This window comes from Anastrepha ludens, chromosome 3 (assembly GCF_028408465.1).
Source record: "Anastrepha ludens isolate Willacy chromosome 3, idAnaLude1.1, whole genome shotgun sequence".
Classification (NCBI taxonomy): domain Eukaryota; kingdom Metazoa; phylum Arthropoda; class Insecta; order Diptera; family Tephritidae; genus Anastrepha; species Anastrepha ludens.
Window position 1 is genome coordinate 99124901 of NC_071499.1, and position 27510 is coordinate 99152410.

The 27510-nt window shown below is 38.4% G+C and overlaps 1 protein-coding gene across 1 annotated transcript; it reads left to right on the plus strand.

Annotated features, from left to right (window-relative positions):
• Positions 1-218: 218 nt before the first annotated feature.
• On the plus strand, positions 219-22493 carry LOC128858580 (beta-parvin). Its single transcript, XM_054094973.1, has 7 exons — positions 219-441; positions 5557-5801; positions 6762-6878; positions 17200-17384; positions 17448-17806; positions 19867-20072; positions 22238-22493. The coding sequence occupies exons 1-6, from the start codon at positions 324-326 to the stop codon at positions 19941-19943; spliced, it is 1101 nt and encodes a 366-aa protein (XP_053950948.1). The 5' UTR covers positions 219-323; the 3' UTR covers positions 19944-20072; positions 22238-22493.
• Positions 22494-27510: the final 5017 nt, after the last annotated feature.

Here is a 27510-nt window from a genome sequence, read left to right on the forward strand (position 1 = left end):
GTAGCATTATATTAAAAAGCAATCCAATTTCTGAAACTAGGGAAGACAACTAAGGTTTTATAGTTTGTACGGCTATTGAAATTTTATTATCTTCCTGTCAATGAGATAATTTGCTTCACATATTGTATGTTGCGAATTATTATTGAGAACGAATTTTATAATATTACAAACAGCAATGTCGTGGGAACTTAGCATTAGCAATGTACATTATATCGATAATGTATATATCGATAGCAGCTTGAGATTGTTTGAGGAAGTATATATACACCCAAAGTTTGATATATTAAAACTCAATATTTTCACATAGAAAATTTATATCTGCCATGTCTTTACGGCGCTCAAAATCTCCCCATTCCATTGGTAATGTGAAAAGTGGAGAAAGGGAAGAAAGTTTTTGGGATAAATTTAGTACATTAGGTCGAAAGAAAGGAACAAAGGAAGGTAGGTTTTACATATAAACATGAACATCTGTTTTTAAGATATCAATAGCATCATTAGATTCTATGAATATAATTAAAACTATTGGAATTTTGATTAAACTATGAATCGCCATGCCATAGTTGAATATGTTAACTTGTTCTTTGTACGGGCAGAAATTACGCTACTTACGAATCACCACGACTGGTCACACCGTTAATGTACATGGTGTGACGCATTATTGAATTCATTTGTGACAGATGGTTCGGGAAAAGTTCTGTCTGGTTGACCGTGGTAAAAAAAACGGAGGATAAATTTTTCTTTATATCACGCCAAATAGAAAGATCAAGGTCCGAAACTCCTAAGGTCCCTATAGAATCCCCAGGAAAATCTTAAAAATTAGGTTTTTTACGACCGTACTTAATTATTGTACTGAAATATCGTAGAAGAGGAATGCATAAAGCAATTGTTAACCCAGCAAGCATGTAACTTGTTTTATAATTCATACTATTTATCAAAATGTTTTATCATGTTTTGTCAGAATACGCAGTATTTTTTATTTAAAGAGATTATTATTATTTTTTGTAGAGATTATTATTATTTTTTATAGAGATTATTATTTTTTATAGAGATTATTATTATTTTTTATAGAGATTATTATTATTTTTTATAGAGATTAATACTATTTTTTATAGAAATTGCTATTATTTTTTATAGAGATTATTACAATAGATTTTAAGTTCGGGATCATTAAGCACTTTCATTTGAGATACAAATAAGTCACATTTATAATATCATAAGCATTATTGTGTGACATCCAAGCATTTCTATTTCTGCACAACTCCAAAAAACTTCAACATCAAGAGTATACCCATGACCATGACTAGTCTTCAAATTATTTGTAATTTCCTAAATATTATATATTGTTGTTGTTGTAGCATCACAAACATTATCTATACAAGTTTGGGAAATGCTGCTAGAGTGACAATCCTTGGCCGGATATAAATCCGGCTCCTTCCGGTAACTGAGACCCTACTGCCGTGAGAGTGCTAATTAGACACTCGTGGACACCAGTTATCTTCGAAGCAGAGTTCCAAATAGTTGAGAAGATGATTCTGCATTAGTGCTAATTATTTATTATCAATCTATCTATGAAAGTTGTGCTCTTTTCTTTTTTTTTCTGAAATGCTCTTCAAGGGCCGACCTGAAGCGTAACTTGGAACGGATACAGCGATTTTCACAAATTGATTTCCTTTTTTTGGAAGATGAGTTGAGCATATTCCAGAAAATAAAATAAGAAACACCCCGGATGGAAATCCGGGTCGTTCCGGTCGCGGTAGTGTCACCTAACGGTAGAGTCACAGCAAATTTGATTTTCTGTTGAAAACTGTCGGAAGTCAAAGTAGTGGCAAAGTAGAAAACAAAAAATGAACTCGCCTTGTTTCATTCTGGGCTGACAGCCACATGTACAAGGTGAAAGAAAAAAACAAATCGGCTACTACCTTATTTTATTGTATCGAGTATACGCGTCAAAGTGAGGCATCTGCTCGTCACCAGTTGTCATTTTTTATTATCCTCTTTGGAAGGAGAAGTTGTGCGAATTTATTAATTGTAAGTAAATGTGAAAACCTGAATGTGTATATGTAGATAATTAAGAAATGGTTTGGATGGATTTTCCAGATCAGTAATATTAACGGCTAGGAAGCAGTTCGAGCTCGTTCGAGTGCATTTAGCGGAATCCAACTCATCAATTGCAAGGGAGAATCAGAAATTTTGGCAAAATGACGAACAATGGGACATTTTCGCGAACGAACTAATACATAGTATATAGTTTTTTTTGCATTAATATACGCACGTTCAAGCATGATAATTTCGTACACACAATTCTGTAGGTGCAGATTAACTATATTACATATAAGACGAAAAAAAGAAAAAAAAATGACTACAAACAGCCAAGTTTTAATATCGGAGGTCCAACGGAAGAGCGAACATTATGCGCACTAGAAAAGTGGTAGCAAATAATTTGCATAAGTATTTAAATCTGCGTAAATCCAGCGGCCTCGGTAGTCTAGCGTAAATGCACTAGCCTACCATCCCAGAGGTTGTGGGTTCGAATCCCACGTCAAGCACGGTCCTCGCACTTTTCCGAACTTACCTACTTACCCCCTTATCCTTTCCATCCCTACTCCCGCACAATATCTACGCATTATTTGCATTCTGTCAGCTAAACAATCAAAAAGAAAAACACACAGTTACACATTGCATCAGTGGCGCGCAGACACACCAAATTTAGCGAAGTCCTCAACCATCTGTGCGATCCTGCACGTCAGCGTATGGCAACACAAACCTGCACAGCGGAAAGGATGACAGAGGTGAAAGCGGCGTTGGCCTTATAATTTCTAGGAAAATGCGTAACACCTTGCATTCTTGGAAGCCAATCTCAGACCGCATAATCCTAGCACGCTTCTGCAGTAACGCTTATCGACACGTTAGCATTGTACAATGCTACGCGCCGAGAGAGGACGATGACTGTGCTGCCAAAGTTGAGTTCTACGCACAGTTAACGGCCACACTTAGCTCCATCCGCAGAGGCGATATAACTTTCCTCATGGGTGACTTCAATGCGAAAATAGGCAATAACAACTCTGGCCTAAAACAAATCATGGGCGCGCATGGCTGCGGATCACGTAATAACAACGGTAGCAGACTAATTGATGTGTGCCAGACGTTTCAGCTTATCATTGGTGGTTCAATCTACTCCCACAAGGAAATCCATTACTTGGACCTCACCTGTTGGGACAACTCGTAACCATTTGCGTGAGTAAGTGGAGAGGCTCGTGACTTAAGTCAGGAACAGACGGGAAGCCAACATAGACAGCGACCACGAGCTAATTACCGGTGACATCAAGATCAAGCTGAAATGCAGTAAGAAAAAGTACACACCGCGCATGCAGAAGCAAATCAACGTCCACCTGCTGCGCGATCCCGCGACCAAAAAAAAAAAACAACTAACGCCTTTCGCTAGAAGCTGCTCACCAACCACAACAACACTGATTGGGAAGCTACAAACGACACGCTCAGGCAATTCGCTCAGGAAAACTTGGCACGATAAAGACCATCAACAGCAAACCGTAGATCTCTGACACCACTTGGGGCATCATTCAGCGCAGAAACGAACTTAAATCGCAACTTATCAGCGATGGCTCCCTTCGGCCAGCCTACAGGGAGGTGGCGAAGCAAGTAAAAAAAATCAGCCAGAAATGATAGGAGAAAGTTCGTTGAAGGCCTTGCTAGCGATGCCGAAGCGACAGCAGGAATAAACAACATGAGACAGCTGTACCACATAGTTGGCCGCCCAACCAACCAGCGGAGTAAGAGCAAGCAGCCGACCAGACATCTGAATGGTGCTTTGCTGCACTTTGAAGCAACTAGCAACATCGCTCTCAGCAGTATACCTATCTTCGAAGTGGGCAGCACAACAACCAACAATAAAATAGCAACAACCTGCCTCAGCCTACGGAGATTAAGGATGCAATTAAGAAGCTGAAGCTCAACAAAGCAGCGGGCGAAGATGGCATACAGCCTGAACTAATAACAGCCGACCCGCAAGTAGCAGCGGAAATTCTTCATCCCCACATCACCGCCGTCTGGAGCAATGAAAAGCTGCTTCCGTTCTGGACAAAAGGCAGCATAGTGAAGTTGCCCAAGAAAGGCGACCTGCGTGACTGCAGCAACTGGCGAGGAATAACCCTACTTAGCACCATCTACACAATTTTAGCCGTAATCATACAAAGCAGGCTCAAAGATATCGACGAACTCTCCCTAAGAGACGACCAAGCTGGTTTTCGCCCTCATCGAAGCTGTGTTGACCAAGCCAACACACTTCGGTAATAGGTTTGAATTTTTTGAGTTTTAAGTAAATACTTTAAGAGGCTTTATGCAATATGAAATATTGTTTTTTGTTAAATGAAATTTTAACTGTTTTAGTTGATTTTAAATCAATAAAGAACTTTTCAATTAAATTATTATTACGTAAACTATTGTTAATTTCTTAAGCTATATGATTATTGCTGGTTCATATAAAATCCGAACTTACGAGTATATCTGTTTCCTCGTTATAATTTAAGGTATCATATTCTGCGACGCCCGATGTTATAAATGGTTACAGCTATAGTTGCTTTCACTGGTTCAACATAAAGCCCACCTTCGGAATATAGGCATTTGAATTTTGACTTAAAAACGCCAAAAGTTCGCTCTATTATGTTCTTGGCAATGCTCTATTATGTTCAACGCTTTTTTTTGTGTCGGCCTTCTCGGCTGCCACTTTCTGCATCTCTCATCATGTATGTCTTCAACGGAAACCCGGCTTCACAAATACGTTTGTTAATTGTCATTAGTCATCACAGTCATTAGTTTATGCTTAAAAATATGTCACCGAAAAGCCATGTATTTTCTCCTGCATTATTTGACATCATTTCCTTGAGTGTGCTGTTATTCCATATAAAGGCCATGAGTGGTTCGTGAATGTCTGTTATGTTAAGTTATGTTCATTCGTTCAGTCGTAAACCTGAATTATACGAAATTTACATGTATTAAAAATAAATACAAACGACAATTTACTTCCCATTAAAGTGTTTATGCTAAAATTTTTTTTTCGATTTATGTAAAAGGGTTGTAACTCCTCCTTAGAAGCTAAAATGTGCACATAGGTGCCTTCCACACAACCTATTACACCTGGAAATCCAATCCAGTCCAAAAATTAATTTTGTTGTTGGTCTGCTGTTCTTTACTCGTGTAAATTTTATATGAGTAGGACACATTTTTTGTTCTATCTATGCATCTAAACTCAGGGATATTGTCTGCCTTTTTCTTTACACCGATATTAATCGCATTGCATAATACAAATACCGATACTAGTACTAGATCAACAACTTGACAAATGTCTCCAATACATAATAGGGGCAACAATATGCAAAAGGGTTAGCAGCAGATATGGTGTCGTATGATAGCTATTCATAAATTTATTAGATTATGTTAATATTTCTCGACAACACTACCCATTTTTAAAAAATTACTTATTTTCGATCTCAATAACATTAACAGAGCTTTCACTTTTTATCTTTACATTAACATTTTAAGTTCAAAAAGTGGAAGAGGAAGGAAAACATGCAATCGAATCGCCAGGATTGCCCAATCAGTTTGACATACCTCCAGAAGACTATACATTGCAAGAGTTGGAGCAACGAGCGGTAATAGACCCGCAATCTTTAAATGATCCTCAAGTTATTAAACTCCAACGAATTCTAATCGACTGGCTGAATGACGAATTAGCTGAGCAACGAATTATAGTACAAAGCATTGAAGAAGATTTGTACGACGGACAGGTTGGACTTATATTATGCGGGTTGCTATTTATATTTCTGGCATAGTAATGGAAAATCTAACATTTGTGATTGAAAACGGTTTTATGTTAATTTTTTTAATTGTGTGGGATCTTGCGCGAATACATCTATTTTACCACTTCAAGGTACGCCTTTACAAAACGCACAGCTGTCTCGTCTTGGATAAGTTCGTTCAATTCCGAGTTGTACCTAATTCTGTAGCTGCCATCTTAATTTTTAATGGGTCCGAACACTTTCCTTAAAATTTTCCTTTCGAAGTTAGTAATAAGCGCACTGCCATTAATTTTCATACCTCGCAACCGTATGTCAAAATTGGTGGTATAAGAGTTTTATACATGGTCAGCTTCGTAGATCTAGATAAAAGACGAGACCTGAACAAACTAAGGTGTGAATAGTACACTCTATTGACGGCGTTGACGCGATCTTTGATTGCGGGTGTTAAGTTACCGCTACAAGTGAACATAACACCTAGATATTTAAATTGTTGCACCGCTTCAAAAGTATATGCACCTACATGAAGATTCTGTGCATTTGTGTGCCGCCTTGATTTCATCATTTATTTCGTTTTACACTCGTTAACGAAGAGGCCAATATCGTTGGCTATTTTGTCAATTTTTAAAAAAGTTTCATTTAAGTCGTTCGTATTCCTCGAAAGAATGGCTCGCCGTATAATTAATTTATTTAATTCTTCCCTTGTTAATCCTCGTCGAAATTTGTGGAAAATAATCGCACGAAAGCGTTCACGGCTTAAAGATGAATTTTCAAAGCCCCTGTGAACAACATTAATATGGATCACTAATATCATAAAATCGTTCTGAGTACGTTTATAGTAAAATATGTCCAATTTTCTAATGCAAACAACATTGGAACTGCCCAATACCAGAAATATAAATAGCAACTGTACACACCTGAAAATTTAGAATTATTTCAAATTTCTTTTAGGTTTTACATAAATTATGGGAGAAACTGACAGGCAAAAAACTTGATGTACTCGAAGTAACACAGTCTGAAGAAGGGCAACGACAAAAGCTTGATGTTGTTCTTAATGCAGTTAATCATGTAAGTAAAAATATGCATCTACATAATATGTTATCAAATATCCGAATGACTTAATTATTTTTGATTAATTAAAATATTAATTACTTGAATCAAATAAAATCTCTTATATCGGGTGTTTTTTTGACTGCATGAGAAATTTCGATATCGATAACTATGGAATAATAGCTGAGAATGGCAAAATGTGTTGACATTTATGTTCAGTAAGGTCTGCTTCATTTGATAAAGAGACAATAAGATTTATGGAATGCATGGAATGCATGTTAAAGCATTGATTGGCCTAGTAACCAAGGGTTTATTATAATTCAAGTGAAGATTGTACTTTGCTCGAAAGTAAACATGCATAAAAATGTTATTTTATCTATTTTTATTTCGCAGCAGTAAAATTGTATCAGTTTTAATATTGTGCTTGATTTATTGGTTCACTTGAATAAAGGCACTCAGTTTGCCTACATTATTTGCGCATTAGAGCTGTGAAAAGGGATAGGTTTTTTAATCACTCTTTGTGTTTGGCCGAAAACTCCTTAATTCTAATAAAATGGGAAAGCAGAAAGGATTGACAGATCGAGAAAAAGGACATATAGATATCTTGACCTCAGAGGGACTTTCAAATCACCAAATTGCCAAAAAGATTGGCTGAAGTCCAAACGTTGTCGGTTTTTACGTGAAACAATGTGCCTCCTATGGTATGAACTATAAAGGCAGAACTTCGATGGCTTTAACACTGGGTTTCCCTGCAAAATCCTTTGGATTGCTTCAAATTCCGCACTTCCAACAGCAAGAATTAAAGAATTGGCAAATGTTGCAGCCAGAAAAAATACAAATACAATACTGATACAAACGCTCCGGCTCTGAAACTATTTAATATGGTACCAGCTGGTGGTAGCAGAGGAAAAGGAAGGCCTTGTCTGCGTTGGAAAGATCAGGTCGAGAAGGACTTGGCTTCACTTGGTGCATCTAATTGGCGCCCTTTAGCACGAGAAAGAAACGACTGGCGCGCTTTGTTGAACCCGGCCAAAATCGCTTAAGTGGTTATCGCGCCAATCAAGAAGGAAGAACAAGAAGACAGAAAACAGTTTGTCAAACATTTGGATTTTTTACATTATTTCAGCACGATAATACAAGTGTGGTCAATTTGCCTCCCAAAATGTGTAAACTTTAACATGTTCACCAAATTTCCCAGATCTGAATCTGATTCTGATTATTGAAAAATTATGGGGATGGCTTGCTCGTAAGGTGTATGAGAATAGGCAACAATTTGAAGACAAAAGTGCTTTAATTCGAATCATTAAAACGGCCTGGTCTGAAATTTCATTAGGCTATCTGGAGAATTTGTACAAATCCATTCATCAACGTATTATCGAAGTAATTTTTAAACAAAGTGCCGGCATAAACTACTAAGCTTTAAACAATAAATACGCGCATAAAAAAATGTTTTCCTATATTTGTTATTATTATTTTTTTATTTGGTTAATGCCTCTACTCAAGTAAGCCAATAATCAGGCACAATATAAAAACTGCTGAAGTTTTACTGCTGCGAAATACCGTTAGCTGAAGTAATATTTTCGAGCAAAGGACATATCCAGAATCGACCCCAACATACCAAACACATGCCCGGCATGTGAAGGTACCCCGCACGACACTAACCACCTCTTCACATGCCCCCTCAAACCGACTCATCTAACCCCCCTCTCCCTCTGGACCCAACCCGTCGAAACAGCATGTTTCCTGGGCCTACCCTTAGATGAGCTAGACGAAGGCGACCGATGATATACTTACACTGACAGGGCTACCTATGCTGTTAAAAACAACAACAACAACAGCAAAGGACAATCTTCATTTGAATTGTCAGTTACTAGGTCAAATACGGTTTCTTTAATAACAATTTTCTTACGTAAAAATTATTGCTTCTAATCAAATGAACCGAACTGTTAGTCATCATGAATCGTTTAGCGCCAGAACAAATCTCAATAAACTGTGTAAATTTATTTGAAAAAAAAAATATATATATATATATATATTTTTGCGAAGTTTATAGGGCACTGGGGCATCATCGGTCGAAAGCAGCTGCCCTTACGGTGAATGGCGAGTGCTATCGAGCATATTGACTGAATTTTTGTTTCCAAAAATTAATCAGGTAATCATCGTCGACATTTAGTTCCAACAAGACGGTACAACTTGTCATACACTGCGCTTAACAATCGATTTATTGCATGATTGAAGCCACCATTGACACCATACTATACCCATGGCAGTCGGTTCTACGTTTCTGGAATGACTCGGTTTCCCGACCAAGGGTTGCCGCCTCAGTGAACTAGCCCTGTCTCGTGCACCGTACCTTACCTTTCGTATTCACTGGTACAGTACGACTGAAGCGGTTTTTGCTCCACAGAAAACTTGATATAGCTTGAAAACACATTTCGCAATGTACAAAAAGTACAAACTAAAAACCAGATAAAGCAATCAACCACTATTAAGAAAAGATGATAACACATGGGCATCTGTAAAATGATGAAAACGCAGTGACATTGGTAAATTATTTCAAAAAAGTCTTATCGAAATTGACATGAATAATAATGTTCATACTGATACCAGCACAAAAATAAGCAATACAAGCAGCCAGATATGATATGCTGACGAGCAAAGCACTTACGGAGCTACCAATTGAAGCATACATATTCCTTAGAAATTTGTTTAACAGTATGTTCCGCTTACAATACTTTCCAAAAGTATTGAAAGTCGCTGAAATAATTTCGCTACCAAAATCGGGTAAAAATCCAACAGCTTTAACTTCAAATCGACTTATAAGCCTACTTCCAACTATACCAAAAATTGCAAAAAAAAACTTTTATATATATAATATATATTGGGTGTTTGGCCGAGCTCCTCCTCCTATTTGTGGTGTGCCTCTTGATGTTGTTCCACAAATGGAGGGACCTACAGTTTCAAGCCGACTCCGAACGGTAGATAATTTTTATGAGGAGCATTTCCATGGCAGAAACACACTCGGAGGTTTGCTATTGCGTGCCGAGGCGCGACCGCTATTAGAAACAACTTTTTCTTAATTTTTTTGTTGAGATACGAACCTACGTTCTCTCTGAATTCCGAATGGTAGTCACGCACCGACCCATTGGGCTGCGGCGGCCGAAAAATTTTTACATTACGTAAATCCTTCACTCGAAAAATAGCATTCTCAATACGATTTTCGAATTAAAAAAACTTTAAACTATTCAACAAATACATCGCGTAAACCAGAAATAACTTCAGATATGGAAAATAAACACAAAGGTCTCTTACTTATACTAATATTGTAATATTCTCTCGTATTATTTAATTATCAAGAGCTATCTTACTGAACGATGTTCTATTGTACATAAAATACAATGATAAATACTAACGAATACATCCAATAAGAACAGGAGTTTCTCAAGGCAGCATTCTAGGACCACGGCTATTCGTCTTATTTAACTAACTGAACTAGAGAAACATTTGCAGACGACCCAATTTGCGTTTCCACGACAGACGATGCTATGTAACCGGAACGACCCGAATTAATATCCGACCAAGGACTGTTACTTCAGCTGCATTCCCCGTATATATATGACAACAACAACAGAATTTTATTGTCTTCTGAAAAAAATCTTTCAACCGCAGCAAAAAAATTACAGATCTACCCAAACAATATAAAAAAATGGTTTGTGAAATGGAGTTTCGAAATAAATGAGGACAAACTTCAAAAAGACCTCACATAAACAAAATTCATCGACAACAATCAAATATCTTACGTATAATAACAATGTCCTACAAGTACACAAAAAATGATGACATAACTCATTCGGATACGGCGGCTGGAAATAGCGAATAGGGAAAAGAAAACTAGGTCAGGCGAATGCTTAAAAGTCCGTTACTGAGTGTCGCCGTTTTTTCCTTTTGTGGAACTTTTGATGCCCGATGAATGGCGGCAATGCAAAAATATCAGCTGTTGTTTGTGTGTGCCTTCGCGTAGCTTTGGTGCAAAATTATCCCAATACGACAAAATCCTCAGCAACTTTCGCGTGGTAATAATTTTCTCTCACATATTCACAGTCGGGTGTGACACGTAGAGTTTCTTACATCCGTAATTCTTCACAATTCGTTTTACATCTTACTTAGCAATAGATAGCCAGTCAATATATTCGAGGATTGATTGCAACCTGGCAGTGTTGAGAAGGATAACTGCTACTTTTTCACTATTGGAAGCTTTTCGAAGTCAAATTCGAAGGTTCTTTTTAGAAGCTTATAAATGAGATTAACCCTTGTGTTGCCACCCGGGTACCCGGGTGCCCATCGGCGTACATTTTGTTAAATAACTTTTTTCCTAGGAGAGATAGGCCTATCTCGTTATGGATCCCCATGATTTGACTTATTTTGTATATCTAAATATGCATTAAACATATTTTGAAAAAATGTTTGACATCAAAATTTTTTGCATTTGAAAAAAAGTAAATGTATAAGCCACCGGGTACCCGGGTTACCCCTATTATACAGAAAACAAGAGATTCATGTATTATGCCATGAAAATATCTTTACTTATACAAATAAAAAGTAAATAAGTATTATTAGTAATTAATTATAAATTATATTCTTTTTAAATTGTTTTTGAATAAATATACTGTATATAATAATTATTATTACATTTTGCAATGTGATTGTTACGAAAAAAACATCGACATTGCACTATTTGCACAGTCAGTAAAACGTGAAAAATTAATAAAAGTAAAGAATGAAAGTAATAAACAGAGCAATACATATAAATAATTAAGTCTTAAGGGGTTATACGCAGTTATGACTTTAAAAAAAATCGATTTTTTTATTGCATTTTTGTAATGTACATATATTCAAAAGTATACGCACGAAATTTGAAGTAGATCTAAGCAATACTTTCGGAGTTATACCTAAATATGTAGAGATGCCTCGGCACGTTTTAAGGTAGGTATTGAAACTTTAAACGTGTTTTTTTCAAAACGGCATTTTTCAAGTCGGTGTACACGATATCTCGAAAACGGCTTGTTTGATCGGTCAACCGTTTTAACTCAATCTTTAAAGATACATTTTCTAGTAATTAATCGTTCCTTTTGTAAATCTGATACTTATTTTCCATTTTATAATCAATTTACGGCCAAATTTTAACGTAAAAATCGAAATCATTTCTTTTAAAAGCTGTCATTTTGTGAAAATTCACTATTTTGATTAACCGAACGATTAATTACTAGATAATCTAATATATTAACAAAATTTGTTTGGTTTTTTGATTTCAGATAATCCAATCCTGAGTTACGATGTACACCGTAAATCGTCTTTTTTTAAAGGAGGTTCCAGAAATCGCCTGCAGCGCGCTCTATAATCAACATTTTCATAAATAAAAAATTTTGTTACGTTCTTGAAGGATGCTTTTATAACCGCCAAAAATTTTCAAATTAAAATATTCTGAAGTTTTTTCAGGATAAATCCTTGACAACCCGTCTTTTATTTGCTTCATAACTGCGTATAACCCCTTAATGATTAATCTTTAGCGTAATTCAAAATTACTGATCGCAATGTAAACATTTATTGATCTTTAGTGATCTGAGTGCTCATCACAAACGGGCTTCTCGCACTCGGCATAACACTTCCTTGTCTATCTTCGCCTACGAATAGGCTACTCGTTGCAACTACAACTTTTCTGCCAGTAACGTCTCGACGTTGGTTGTCAGCAGGTACTACCACCGCTACTGGTTTTTCGAAGTAACTTTCGACTGCAAGCCTAGTTGCGTGGTTTCGCATAACCTGCTGGTTGGAAGCTCGCTATTGAATCACCGTCCTAGCTAACTCTTCTGAAGTCTGGCGCAAAAAGACTCTGTGTCGATTGCTTTTGCTGGAAAGCATATTATTTTCATAATAAATGACGTAAGCAGCTACACAAGCAATATCCAACATATTGTATAAGAAAGCTAGCGGTCATCTGCAAGTTCACCATAGCGTAGAGTATCTCATGCACATTTGATCCATAGTATCAACGACGGCTTTGGTTTTGTTGTAAAACAAAATCACTTAAGGAAAAAGCTGTTCATCAATAGTCAAGTGTACATTGTTGCTAGATTTGCATTCAGCATGTTCCATGCATCAGTGATTGGTGCCGCTTTGTCTGTGGCTGCTCGTATACGGCGTGTAATATGATCATCAAAACGTTTAAACCGTAAAAGTGATTGAAATCTTCTTCGTCCCATCGTTGCACGGTATAAAGGGAATGAGCTTTTCTTCCACATTTCATCTACGTGATTTGTGTTCGAGTTATTTGCACCCGCACATATCAAAATTCCAAAAAAAGAATACATTTCTGTTACCGTAACTTTCTTCCATATGCGCGGCTCCTTTTGAGGATTTTTGTTATTATAATCTTCATACATAGCTTCTGCTTTTTTATTCGTGCAACGCATGATAATATCAACGGTTTCGATTGACATAATTTTATAAATGTATCGGCAATTGTTAATATTTCTGTATTCCTCTGTGGCCCTTTGTCTGACGATATTTCTCGCAGGAGTTTGACGATTTGATTGCGGAGTTTTATTCCAAACCGTTTTGTCTTTAGCCACAAATATTGTACTGGTGCTGTCTGAAACACGTAATAAATGTATGTAAATAAGTCTTCGTATACATATTTCCGCCTATATACTTACTATACTTCTTGAAATACACACTGTAAAGGAGAGACTATCTAAACAATGGTGCAGTATAGTAGCTGTGTGATCATAGGTAAATTTGCCTGTAATGTATTGTAACATAGGCACGGACGAGCCCCGCCAGTGTTTATAAACCGATTCTACCTGTCGAGAGAGTTTATATATTATATATAGTATATATACACAAATTTCAGAAAATACATAACACAATATAAAGTTACACAATCTACTATCTTAGTAATGACTGCGAAGTAACGACGATGAAAACTGAACTATATTGCTTTTAAAAATGTTTAACCATATTGGTTTCAAAAGTGTTTTCCAACATACCTCAGATATAAAAGATTAGGAAGACCGACCTTTTCGCTTACCTTTCAAGTTGAATCCACCTGGCTGCCTGCGTTTTATACCTGTTATAGGAGTACGAAAGTTGCTTTATATAATATTATTGATGTATTCAGTTAGAAATATGTTCTTACAGCATAAATAAATAAATATTTATCGAATGTATGCAACTATTTCGGGATATAGAGGACTTATACCAAAAAAAACTGTCGTCGGGGTACCCGGGTAGCAGAATATGTAAATTTTTTTGGGTTGCAACACAAGGGTTGCCTAAGTAATCTGACACTAATTTATTGACAATTAATTTAAACTTTTATATGCCAAATTGGATTACAACTAAACTGCTGAAATGTTCTTAATTGATAATTGGGTGCATGTTTGAACATACAGGCGTGCAACGGTAAGGTGCCAATGCCGTGTCTGTCCTGCACTCGCTGGTGCCAGTTCTGGTGTTTCGAATGCTGACAGGTCCTGCAGCACTTGGTCGATGTCATCGGCATATGCTAGTAGCATGATAATCTTGTGAAAGATAGTATCAAAGCGGTTTAGCGGCAACGCGGAAGATTTTTATCAGTAAGATGAAACCTCGTTTGGAACAGCTCGGTGAGGTTACTTCCAATTCAGCGCCTAACGTCATCTTACGCGAGGATACCAAACTTAGACATAGCGGGATAGAGGTGATTTCTATCCGCGCTATCAACGGCGGTTTTAATATCGACGAAGAGGTTCGAATGATGTATATCGAACTGTTTTTCGTATGTTTTCTCAGGAATTCGGCGTATTGTGAAGATCTGGATTATGGTGGACTTACTAGGTCTGAAGCCGCACTTATCCAACCAATCAGTTTGTTAATGATGGGCGTAACTCTCTCACATAATACGCACGTCATGACCTTCTATGCGATGTTAAGCAGGCTTATACCGCGGTAACTTGCAGGGTCACCCTTCTTATGTATTGGGCAATGCATAGTCAGATTCTAGTCGCTTGGTATGCTTTCATACGACCATATTCTGCAAAGGAGCTGTTGCAAGCGATTTTTCAGCTCTTCGCCTCCAGCCTCCAGCTGTGAATAGCTCGGCGAGAAGTTCGTCTGCTCCAGCGGTTTTGTTATTATTGAGTCGCCTAATGTGTGTTCGCACTTCATCTAGGTCGGGTGCTGGTATTGCTGGGGCATCGCTACCTAATTCCCCATCCTCGCTGCTACATTCAGAGTGTCTTGGTCATTCGCCACCACATCGTTGTTTTATTTGTTTGATGGAAGTATTACATTTAATGCCACTCGCATTTGGCTTGAATCATTGAAATTGTTTTGTTCATAATAATAGCAGGGTTCCCATTAACTGACCAGCGAGCAAAATTATTAAATTATAACAGTTTGCGAGTGATAAAGATAAAAACGGTGAAGTTATAGAAATATATGACTTTCCACATATTATCAGTAAAATCAGAGACTTGATCGAAAATTACGTAACAAAAACAAAACCTACAAAGAAATACAAAAAAATATTGGTTGCTTTAAACTTCAAGAATTGTTTTCAAACTCGCGGCCCAAAACGATTTACAGATGAAAATAATTAATTTAGTGAGACGGCATGTAATATTAATTCCCCATAGTACAGGACCTATATACCTAATCTTGCCATAAATTCTGTGACAAAGTTTGTAATGCATACGGCGAGAACAAATTGGCAGTAAAAAGTTCCGTTATTTTTGCTTTTGTTCGTATGCATAAATTATATTCAGTTTCGTGGCAAATTTGGCTCCATTGTTAGATAGGGGGCTAAGGAAAAGTGGTAAAAGTGCAAGTCAGATTTACGAATTGCTGAAAAAAACATAATATTTCGAGAATGTTGGTTTACCGAACGATCAATCATTTTTCCCAAACGTCTGCAGTGACAGATAGAAAAAGTGTCTGTAAATGGTCGTCTTCGCGTGGTTCGAACCAGTGCAGTCATAAAAGCCGTTCGGGAAAGAATTTGCAGATATTCCCTTAGAAAGCAGAAAATCATGCCCAGGGAAATATATATCGACCAGATCCATGTCAAGACTAATTAGAGATGATCTCCACACAAAAGTCCTCCTTCGCTCAACTGGTCACATTTTGACAACGTGCTTGAAGAAAATTATATCATGCTTGACAGATGCAAACAACTTCTTCGGTAGTACGCGGTCAACGCACATGAAAGTATTCTTTTCACAGATGAGAGAATGTTCACTGTTGAAGGAGTTTCTGTCGTTAAAACTTCTAATGACGCAAAAAATGTTGTTTGAAGGGTTCAGCGTGGCCACCATCCAGCCCGGGGAAAAAGTGTACCAGGAGGATGTTTTAGAAGGCGTGGTGAGCAGTTGAGCAGTACACTTCAATGGAGAACGTTGCATTTTCCAGCAAGATTTCGCTCCAGCCCACAAGGTAAAAATCACCCAGCAGTGGTTAAGACTGAAGACGTTTCCACGGCAGTCGGTTCTACGTAACCGAAACGACCCGGATTTATATCCGGCCAAGGATTACCACTCCAGCAGCATTCCCCGTATGTAAGAATGGGGAATGCTTATGCTGCTACAACAACAACAACTGAAGACGTCTAGAAGCCCAGATCTGAATCCGTTGGACTAAAGTTTGTGGTCAGAATTGGAGAACATTGCCTGTCGAAGACCTCACAGAAATTTAGAGAGTCTCAAACAATCTTTGGTTCGAGCAGCGGCGTCACTATCCATGGAAACCGTACGTGCTGCAATAATCGTTTGACGGCTTGTGTAAAAGCAAAATTTGACCATTTCGATTGAAAATTAATTTTTTTTTAATATTGACATGATTAAATAAAACTACGGTATTTAACTTGTAACACAACTTATGGCAGGGCTAAAAAGTGTTGATTGTATCATGGATCAGCACAAGTATATTGAAATCCTTGAATAAGTTATTCGACATGTGCAGAGGAAATGCAGCTGAAATTGGTCGGAAAGATATCGACGCAAAACATATGAGCAAGTAGCAAAGGACATCTTTCAGAATTGTATTCAGTTTATTTTGGATGAAGTAATGTTTTTCCACTTTAGAGAACGCACTACTATTAATATGAAGTCAAAACATTTTATAGTTTACTAATGATGCAATTTTATAACTCTTTCATATACCTTTAATTTAGAATGCATGTGGATTTCCAAATATATATTTCCTTGTTCTGTCTTATTGCTCGTTTTAGATGTTTTTGAAAATTCTAGAGATATCTAACACTTAAAATTTATAAATTAAATTTAAATAATAACTTTACTTGCAGACCTTAGGATTTCATCAGAAGATACCAAAATGGTCGGTTGAAAGTGTACATTCGAAGAATTTAATTGCTATTCTACACTTACTAGTTGCGTTAGCTCGATATTTTAGGGCCCCAATTCGTTTACCGGAAAATGTTTTCGTTAATGTTGTAATCGCTCAGAAAAGTGGTGGCCTTTTGAACGCTCAGTAAGTTTCTTTTTAAATATTATGATGTATAAAGGCGAAAGTTATAAAAATATTTTGATTTAGAAAATTCCAAGAGCAAATAACTTCTGAATATGATGACGTGGGAATGCGTTGTGACAAAGATGCTTTCGATACGCTATTTGATTGCGCTCCAGATAAATTATCTGTCGTTAAAAAGTCACTTATAACTTTTGTAAACAAACATTTAACAAAGTTGAACTTTGAAATTACCGATCTTAACTCAGATTTTCGAGATGGTGTATACTTGTGTTTATTAATGGGGCTGCTTGGTGGTTTTTTTGTCCCATTATACGAATTTCATCTTACGCCCCAGGATGTGGATCAAATGGTGTCAAATGTAGCATTTTCGTTTGATTTGATGCAAGATGCAGGCTTACCGAAACCGAAAGCTCGTCCCGAAGGTAAGTTAATCTACTATTATTAACATAAGACTTGCAGAGTAAATGAATATAGACGTCGATGGACTAGAAGCATTGACGGCCAAAATTTTCTGAATATTCCAATTTATTTACAGCGTTAACAAGTTTTCGCGAACTCATCTAAGATAAGATCTTTTATTTCCGCCTCATTTTCAGCAACCAACTTTGTGTTGGCATAATCCTTGAAAGATAAAAAGGCATTTATAATAGTTGATATCTTTGAAAAAGATTTTATTTACTATTTTGGCGAGACTCTGCCAATATATTACCAAGTTTGTTTCAACCAAGTCTGCCCTTCTCTTTCTAAAATATATATATGGTATATATGTATATAGTTATGTTTCGAATATAGTATAGCGAGGTGTAGAGGTAAAGAAAAGTTGTAATACACAATTTTTTTTATATTAAAGTAATATTTTTGGAAGGTCGCAAGCCCAAAACCATATTCTGTGGCCTTTTATTTAATTACAAACCTACTGATAGACAGTCCCTGCAGATTCTGGTGAACCCTTAAGCCTAATACGTCGCTTTCTTTCTTTAAAAGATCTTGAGCTGAACTCAGAAATTGTAAGGTGCTTGAATCATAGAAATAAGAATCGAGGGGAGTTCAAGAAATACCCGTGTTAGAAATGGAGACACGATTTAAACATTTTTTTTTTCATCATAGCCCCTTTTAGAAAGATACACTTCTTCCACTTCTTCCGGCCATTATTTAACCGTTCCAAAAAATAGGATTTGTCGAACTCCAAAATACGCTTCTGTCTCGGCGATGACTTCCTCGTTTGAACGGAATGTTTTTCCCGCGAGCCATTTCTTCATGTTAGGGAACAAAAAAAGTCGCAGGGAGCCAGATCGGGTACATCGGTAGCAAGTCGTGCAATTTGGTGGCGACAACTCCGGATGAATGTGCTAATGCGTTATCGTGGTGAAAGAAGCAGCAAATGCAGCCGAGTCTCTTTCAATTTTTTGTGAAAGAGGCCAAATAACTCACTGTAGTATTGTCCAGTGATAGTTCTTCTGTTTTCAAATCCATAAGGATGACGCCGTTCGCATCCTAAACAATCGTCGTCAATACCTTTTCGACCGACGGGATTGTCTTCGCCATCTTTGGAGCAGATTCACCGAGAGGAATCCATTGCTGAGTTTCTGGAGTATAATGATGAATCCAGGTTTCATCATCCCTTAAATTGATCCAAACACTGCTTCGAAGTTAGCTTCTGCCGCATCCGCTTGTTGTTGCTTGTGAGCACCCAACAGGCAGACAATTTTTTCATCGCCAACTTATCATGTAAAATATTAATTGTCGCTCCGGTCGATACACATATGGTCTCTGTTACTTCGCGCACTTTCGTTCGTCGATCAGCGAGATCCATGTCGTTGACTTTTTGAATGATTTCCTCGGGAACTACGTCGGCCGGGCGTCCTGATCTCCCCTCATCAAAAACGGATATTCGCCGTGGTCATAAATGGCCAAGCGTCCCCATAGACAACATCCAATTTTGCTTTTATCTTCTCGCATTTTTTCCCATCCCAAAACAAAAAGCGAATTACCGAACGATACTGCTTTTTTTATCTTACCGAAAATCACGAAACTTGTCTTACACCAATAGCTGCTAAATCCAAACCAACCTATTAACCAGTATGAAATTTGTTCTACCGTCGTTTGATAGATGGCAGCACACGACGCTAACATCAACTTCCCCTGTCATCCAACACGGGTACTTATTGAACCGCCCTCGGATTCACTGCTAAAGTAATGATTGTCAGAAAGTTTATTCACTTCCGTGAACACCGTGAACATGAATTGTATGCAGAAAAATTAATGCCTATTTTTTTTGTTAATAAAAGATTTTTAAACAAATATTTTTACAAGTTATACGAATGATAAACGATCTCATAGTTATATTCGTAAGTAAAATTTCATATTTGTGGGAACTCCTGAAGTTTTATTATTGCATTTAAAAATAATGGTTCTTATATTAATATTGTATGTGTATATATGTATAAACGATATAATCTAGATTTTTTCTTTGCTATTACAGATATAGTCAACATGGATCTGAAGTCTACCTTACGTGTTTTGTATAACTTATTTACGACCTACAGAAGCGCGGCCTAGCCGTAGATTAATTGTGTAAATGAAGTCATGCTATGCCATCAAATAAGTAACCAAATTAAGTTTTTCACTTCCCGAATCAGTTTTATTAATGCAGTTATCCGAATGATAAACGCTCTCATAGTTAAATTCGTAAGTAAAATTTCATATTTGTGGCAACACCCGAAGTTTTATATATTATTGCATTTAGAATTAACGGTTCTTATATTAAGATAGTTTTGCTCGAAAATATTTATATGTATTGGAGGTTGAATTAGTTTTAAAGGTTTTTTTCGAAGATTTGGGGCTTTATTGTGAAAAAACGGTACAAAATATTTTATTCGAAGTATTGGCCATCGCTAGCTACAACTTTCGCCCATCTTTCGGGCAATTTCCGGATGCCGTTTCTCCAAAATTCTGGCCGCTGCTTGGCTATCCATGACTCAACCCATATTTTGGTAGCCTCGTACGAGGAGAACCGCTGGTCCGCCAAATCGAGACTCATATGCCGGAACAAATGATAATCGGAGGGAGCTATGTCTGGACTATACGGCGGGTGGGGTAACACTTCCCAGCCAAGCGTTCCAAGGTATTTTTAGATAGGTTGAGCAACATGCGGCCGAGCGTTGTCATGTTGCAAAATAACCTTGTCGTGCCTTTTTACCGTTTCCGGCCGTTTTTCTTTCAATGCCCGGCTTAAACGCATCAATTCCAGTCGGTAACGATCCCCCGTGATTGTTTCGCCCGGTTGGAGTAGCTCAAAATATACGACGCCGACCTGATCGCACCAAATGCAGAGCATGATTTTCTTGCCGTGAATATTCTGCTTGGCCGTCGACGTTGATGCGTGGCCGGGCAAACCCCATTATTTTTTGCGTTTTGGGTTATCGTAGTGGATCCATTTTTCGTCGCCAGTCACCACCTGATGCAAAACACCCTTCCGATTTTGTCGCTCGATCAGCAATTCGCACGTAAAAAATCGCCGTTCGACGTCGCGCAGCTTCAACTCGTACGGGACCCAATGTCCTTGCTTTTGGATCATTCCCATCGCTTTTAGACGCTTGCAAACGGTTGATTTATCAACGCCCAATGATTCAGCAAGCTCTTCTTGGGTTTGGCACGAGTCCTCGTTTACCAATTCCCCCAATTCCGCGTCCTCGAACTTTTTGGGCTGGCCAAGACGCTCCTTGTCTTCGGTGTGAAAATCACCACTTTTGAATCGTCGAAACCAGTACTCACATGTTGAAATCGACGGAGTATGGTCTGGGTAGGCCTCCTGCAGCAATTCACGGGCTTGGGCTGTATTTTTTTTTTCAAATTGAAGCAGAAAAGCAAAGCTTCCCGCAAATTGCGTTTCGACGGCACGAAAGTTGACATACTCGGAGCACGAAAACACTGCGTTGTTTATACTTCAGCGAAATGACAGATACTGATAAACAAAGCCTAGGGATGAGGCTTTGTCATGAATATATATTCAGTATTGCCAACGCGATAAAGTGATAAATAGCGCCATCTGTGAGTCACCTTTAAAACTAATTCAACCTCCAATATACACGCTATGATCAGAAAGTACCGGGAATGTTTAAATAAAACAAAACAGAGTTAAATTTCAGGCAAACTTATTTTATCTCCTTCAAAATATGACCCGTCTGAAGCAACACACATGTGTCAACGTTTAATCTCCTTCCACGAAGCTTTTAAACGAAGCTGGGAAACAAAAAGCAGTCGCACGGGGCCATATCAGGAAATACGATGGTATCTACTTGGTGTTCGGTCAAATAATCCAGCACAATTTGGGCTCGGTGCGATGGCGCGTTATCATCATGCAAAATCCAAAAATTGTTTGCCGACATTTCCGGCGGTTTGCAACGTACAGCATCTCTCAAACGCTTGAAAACGGATAAATAAGACAGATGTGTGTCTTACAGTCCGACCAACATAAGAAAAATATACCGACCACGCGCGCGGTTCGTTTAAATTAAACTTTCCCGGTACTTTTTGATCATAGGGTATAAGTGATATTGTTGCGGGATTCGGAATTCAGAGAGAACGTAGGTTCGAATCTCGGTGAAACACCAATATTAAGAAAAAGTCTTTTCTAATAGCGGTCGCCCCTCGGAAGGTACTGCCAAACCTTCGAGTGTATTTCTGTCATAAAAAATATCTGCCGTTCGGAGTCGGCTTGAAATTGTAGGTCCTTCCATTTGTGAAACAACATCAGAACGCACAAATAGGAGGAGCTCGGCTAAACACCCAGAAAGGGTGTATATATATATATATTTAAGTGATATAATCTAGATTCTTTCCTTTTATTACAGATACAGTCAACATGAATCTGAAGTCTAAAATCTGAAGTTCGTGTAACTTGTTTACGACCTACAGAAGCTCGTCCTTACCATGAATTAATTGTGTAAATGAAGTCATGCTATGCCATCAAAACCTAACTTCTAAAAATATATGTATATTGAAATGTTATTGTATATTAAAAAACTAACATTAAGAAAGCCTTAATCTTGATTTTTAATCAAAATCTTTTGTGAGATTAAAGATACGAAATTTTTATTCTTTTCGTAATTTCAATGAATATTCCATATTTAATGTCTACAAAGTCTGAGCGAATAGGTCAGAAGCATGTTAGGATTTCTACCTTCAAATGCCCGTTTTATGCAAGCGATCCAAAAAGTCTCTATATTTTGTATTCCAGTGTATTTTATTAAATATATCTGTCGTTAGGAGTGAATATGAAACTGTAGGTTCTCCATTTGGTTTTTGATGACCATTTAGAAGTGCACAGGAGTGCTCGAAGTCCTGGGCACGAAACACCAATTGATAGAAATGATAGAAAAAGTGTAGAAAACGCCTCTCGACAGACAATGGCAAGCCTCCGAATGTATTTCTACCATAAAAAAGCTAAAACTGCAGGCCTTTCCCTTTGTGGAACGACATCAAGACGTACACAGCAAATATAAGAAGAAGCTCGGCCAAACACAAAAAAATGTTGTAAGCGCCAATTATATATACATAGCCCATAAAGTCCTGCGTACACCTTACAAATAATTTTAAATTGATTAAAAACACCATGCAAAACATATTTAATTTTTTTCTTTTTCATTATACTCTTAAGTTCCAAAACCAACTTGTTTATATAACGGTAAGTAATTGCAGCAACATGTAAATATAGCAACCAGAAAGTTTGCGTACAGTTTGTTTCTTTTACAATAATAATACCTTTACTGTAATAGGATTTTTGTTTAGTTTTTGCACACTTTCCATTATTTGTCATTTTAATTGATCGGTTAGCGAACTCAGTTGCACATTTTATTCAATGTATAGTAATGTACGGCGGCCGCCGTAGCCGAATGGGTTGGTGCGTGATTACCATTCGGAATTCACAGAGAGGTCGTTGCTTCGAATCTCGGTGAAAGCAAAATTAATAAAAACATTTTTCTAATAGCGGTCGCCCCTCGGCAGGCAATGGCAAACCTCCGAGTGTATTTCTGCTATGAAAAAGCTCCTCATAAAAATATCTGCCGTTCGGAGTCGGCTTTTTTTTTTTTACGAGGAGGAAGCATCGAAAGCCTAACCCCGTCAGTGTGGGACTTTAACCCGAACTAAACCTCCTACCGTCAAAGTACCGATCCCCCCGGTACAACCGTTAAGTATTCGTCGGGAGGCGGTTTGAGCACTAAGCTCAATTTCTGTTATTGTCCTGATGCAATACGTCGAAAGTAGCATCTGCTTGTTACCAACCCACTGTTTAGGTCATCTGATGAGAGAGCCACCCCTGTCATAACAGTACTCCCCCACCCACCATGTCTCTGTCCATCCCACAGAAACGTAAGTTTCTATGTCTGGTATCGTCAGTTTACCTGCATCCAAATAAATTTATCTAGCAAGTGGGCCTACAGCACCACCATACGTTACTAAATCTACTACTACAGGAAAAGTTACTACATCTACTACTACAGGAAAAGGTACTACATCTACTACTATGGAATTTCAGCTATTGCTATGCTTTCGCTTTTTCGCCTTCTCTCCATTTGTCTCAGATCATTGAGTACGAACGCTGACAAATTTTTGATACCATCCCAAACTTCTTTTGATTGTAGCATATGTGGAACAACATTGTCCGGTGTTATTCTTTCTGCTACTTGGTTCTCCAACAACTCTCTTTGGCAGTGAAAGAAAATATGCTCCGCATTTTCATTAGCCTCGGCACAAAATGAGCATATAACTCCATCATTATGGCCATATTTATGGAGGTACTCTCTAAAACAACCATGTCCTGTCAGGAATTGCGTCATATAAAAGTCGACACTACCGTGCTTTCTATCAACCCATGCCTGCACATCATTAATGAGTCGGTGTGTCCATCTCCCTTTGGTTGTTATATCCCAGCGTCTTTGCCATTTAGATAGACTCTCGTGTCTGATTTCTTTGCGCTCCTCAGCTATTAACGGCCTGCCAAGGCTTCGGCTCTTGTCATATATTTTCTTACTTTCCAGAGCCATTATATCTGGGGGCATTATGCCAGAGATTACCCCAATAGCTTCATGGGATACAGTGCGAAAAGCGCTTGCGACTCTAATAGCGCTCAGTCGAAAAAGAGATTTCGTACTCTTGCCGTATGTTTCGTATTTTAGCGCTTGTCCCCATACCGGTGCAGCATACATTACAATGGATTGGGTAACTTTTGCCAGTAGTAGCCTTCTGTTTTGGCTTGACCCGCCTATGTTAGCCATTATTCGAGATAGCGCCGTGTTTACCCGTGCTGCTTTCTCACAAGCTTTTTCAATGTGCACTTTAAAGTTTAAGCGTGCATCAATCATGACTCCCAGGTATTTCAGGTACGGTTGGGTGTTGATGTTATGTCCGTCTATGCTTAGTGTAATGTTCTCAATTTTTTTCCTGCTTGTAATCAAAACTGCTTCAGTTTTTTGTCCCGCAAGCTGTAGGTTTGTCGATGTGAGCCAGTTTTTTAGTTTGAGAACAGTCGCACTACATATAGTCTTTATTTGTTGAAGCTCTTTTGCAACTATTGCCAACGCAATCCGATTAATTGGGCTGCTTTTGGTATAGGGATGCGGAGGATTCCATCGTAGAGCACATTCCACAACAGAGGGCCCAGCACAGAGCCTTGCGGTACTCCCCCAGTTACTCTATATTGCTTAACTCCTTCGTCTGTGTCATAGAGTAGTATTCTATCTGACAGGTAGCTTTTTATTAATCGCAATAGATATGGTGGCGTGTCCAGGTTCCCTAAAGCTTGCATAATGTGGCACCAGCAAGCAGAGTTAAAAGCATTTTTTACGTCCAATGGTATGACAGCGCAATACTCCTTGGTACCATGCATCCATCTTGTTCCTTCAATGGCATTTTCCGCTATTGACGTAAGTTTTTTTATTGCATCAATTGTCGAGCGCCCCCTGCGGAAACCGTATTGGTTGTCAGACAAGCCTTCTTTTTCAGTAACGTGCTGCTCTAAACGATCAGCAATAAGCCGTTCTAAGATTTTGCCCATCGTATCAATCATACAGAGGGGTCGATACGAGCTTGGTTGACCCGGCGTCTTATTAGGTTTCGGCAACAGGACAAGTCGTTGCTGTTTCCAGATTTTTGGGAAGACACCATCTCGAAAACACTTTTGATATGTTTCCACGAAGGGCTTTGCATCTTCTTTCAGTGCGAGTTTAAGAGCTCCGTTTGGTATTCCGTCTAGTCCTGGAGCTTTAGTGTTTCCAAAACGACCCAAGACTGTATTTACCTCTGTTTCCGTGACAGTAGGTATATCTGTAATAAAAGATGCGTCTGCTGTTAGACGGTATTCTTGCTCATCTTCTTGTCTTGGAAAAAGGGTTTCCACAACCTTTTTTAAGATAATAGGACAAGTCGGCGCTTTTCCTTTGCAACCACTGATCTTAGACATCACCAACTTATACGCTCCTCCCCACGGATTTTCATCAGCTTTGGCACAAAGTTCTTTGAAGCAGGAAGCCTTGCTTTTTTTAATCGCATTTTTGAGGCCCTTGCGTTTCATTTTGAAGATTTCCCGCAACCTTTCATTTTCACTTGTTCCTCTGCTTCTTTGGTATTGACGTCTAGCTTTGTGGCAAGCGCCTCTGAGTTCAGCTATATCACTGTTCCACCAGTATGCCGGTTTCCGTATATAAGTGTGGTTTTGCCTGATCATTGCAGCATCACAGGCTTTGGTCAGGCGTGTTACCAGTAGCTGAGCTTGCTCATTCGCGTCGTTTATGTCAGTTGGATGAGCGTTTAACATAAGCTTAAAAATCTCTTCGTCCATGGTTTCGATCTTCCACCCTTTTGTCTGGGCTTTTTTAGCAGGCTTGTTCTTTCCTCTACTTTGTTTCGGATGTATTATTTCGATCATTATGGCCAAGTGGTCGCTGTGGGTATAAATGTCGGAAATCTGCCATCTCGTCCTTAAAACTAAAGATCTGCTTATAAAAGCTATGTCAATAACGGAGCCACGACCATTCTTCTCGAAAGTGTTTTTTCTTCCGGTATTTAATAACACGACGTCAAGTAAGGAGAAGGCTTTGAGAAGTGCTTTTTACGTTGGTTTGTAAACTTACTTCCCCATTCTAAGGCCCATGCATTGAAGTCTCCAGCTATTAAGCTTGGCGTTGTTGTCAGGGCTTCTCCGACCAGTTCGTCAAGAATCTTTTCGAATGCTGCTTGAGGTAGGCTCGGCGGTATATAACAGCTATATATATGTACCCCAGAAATTTTTGCTCTAGTGTAGCTTGTTTTGTCCGCAAGTTGCCCCTCTTGGATAGTCTTATCCCCTAGGACCCATATGGCTGCCTTCCTTGTCGCATCCGAAACCCACATTCCAGCGTCTGGCTTGTTGTATTGTTCACATATTACCGCTACGTCTGCATGCTGTTCGTACATTGTTTGCGTTAGAAGGTCTTGCGCTTCCCTGCAGTGATTTAAGTTTATTTGGATCACTCTCATTTTCTTTTTGTCTTACATGCTGTCTGGTAAATTGGGCAGTTTTTGCTACCAATTTGGTGCTTGAAGTTTGACCTTCCGGCTTTATTGCACACAATACAAAAAGGTTCCCTTTCACACGTTTTTGCGAAGTGACCTTTCCCACCACATTTCATACAGCACTTACTCCTGTCTTCAGGATTTGTACATTTAGTTGCAGTATGTCCATACTCTAGGCATCTATAACACTTCGTAAGGTTCAGTTTTTCACGGATTCTGCAAACAACCCATCCAACCTTGATTTTTCCTGCGTTCAGTAAGTACCCTGCTTCTAGCGCTGGAAGGCGTATAGCGGCTGTTTGGGTACCTGCATATGCCGGTCTTAAATTTTTAATTGAGCCTTCGCTGAAGTTACTGAGTTCCTTGACTTGTGAGCGGACGGCATCGACTATATCATCCTTCGTGGTTATTTCGTCTAGGTCCCGTATTTCAAGGGACTACTCGTGTGTTAGCGGTTTTATTTCCACCTGATCTCCCAGTAACTTAGCAATGCCTTCTTTATATTCTCGGGCACGCCCTGTCTGTGCTCTTATAAGTTGCAGCAATATCTCACCTCTGGCTGTCTTTCTGATTC

Coding starts and splice junctions, on each gene's coding strand:
- LOC128858580 (XM_054094973.1), top strand. CDS start 324: ATGTCTTTACGGCGCTCAAAATCTCCCCATTCCATTGGTAATGTGAAA. Junction 5,802..6,761: donor AAGATTTGTACGACGGACAG/GTTGGACTTATA, acceptor AATTTCTTTTAG/GTTTTACATAAATTATGGGA. Junction 6,879..17,199: donor TTCTTAATGCAGTTAATCAT/GTAAGTAAAAAT, acceptor CTTTACTTGCAG/ACCTTAGGATTTCATCAGAA.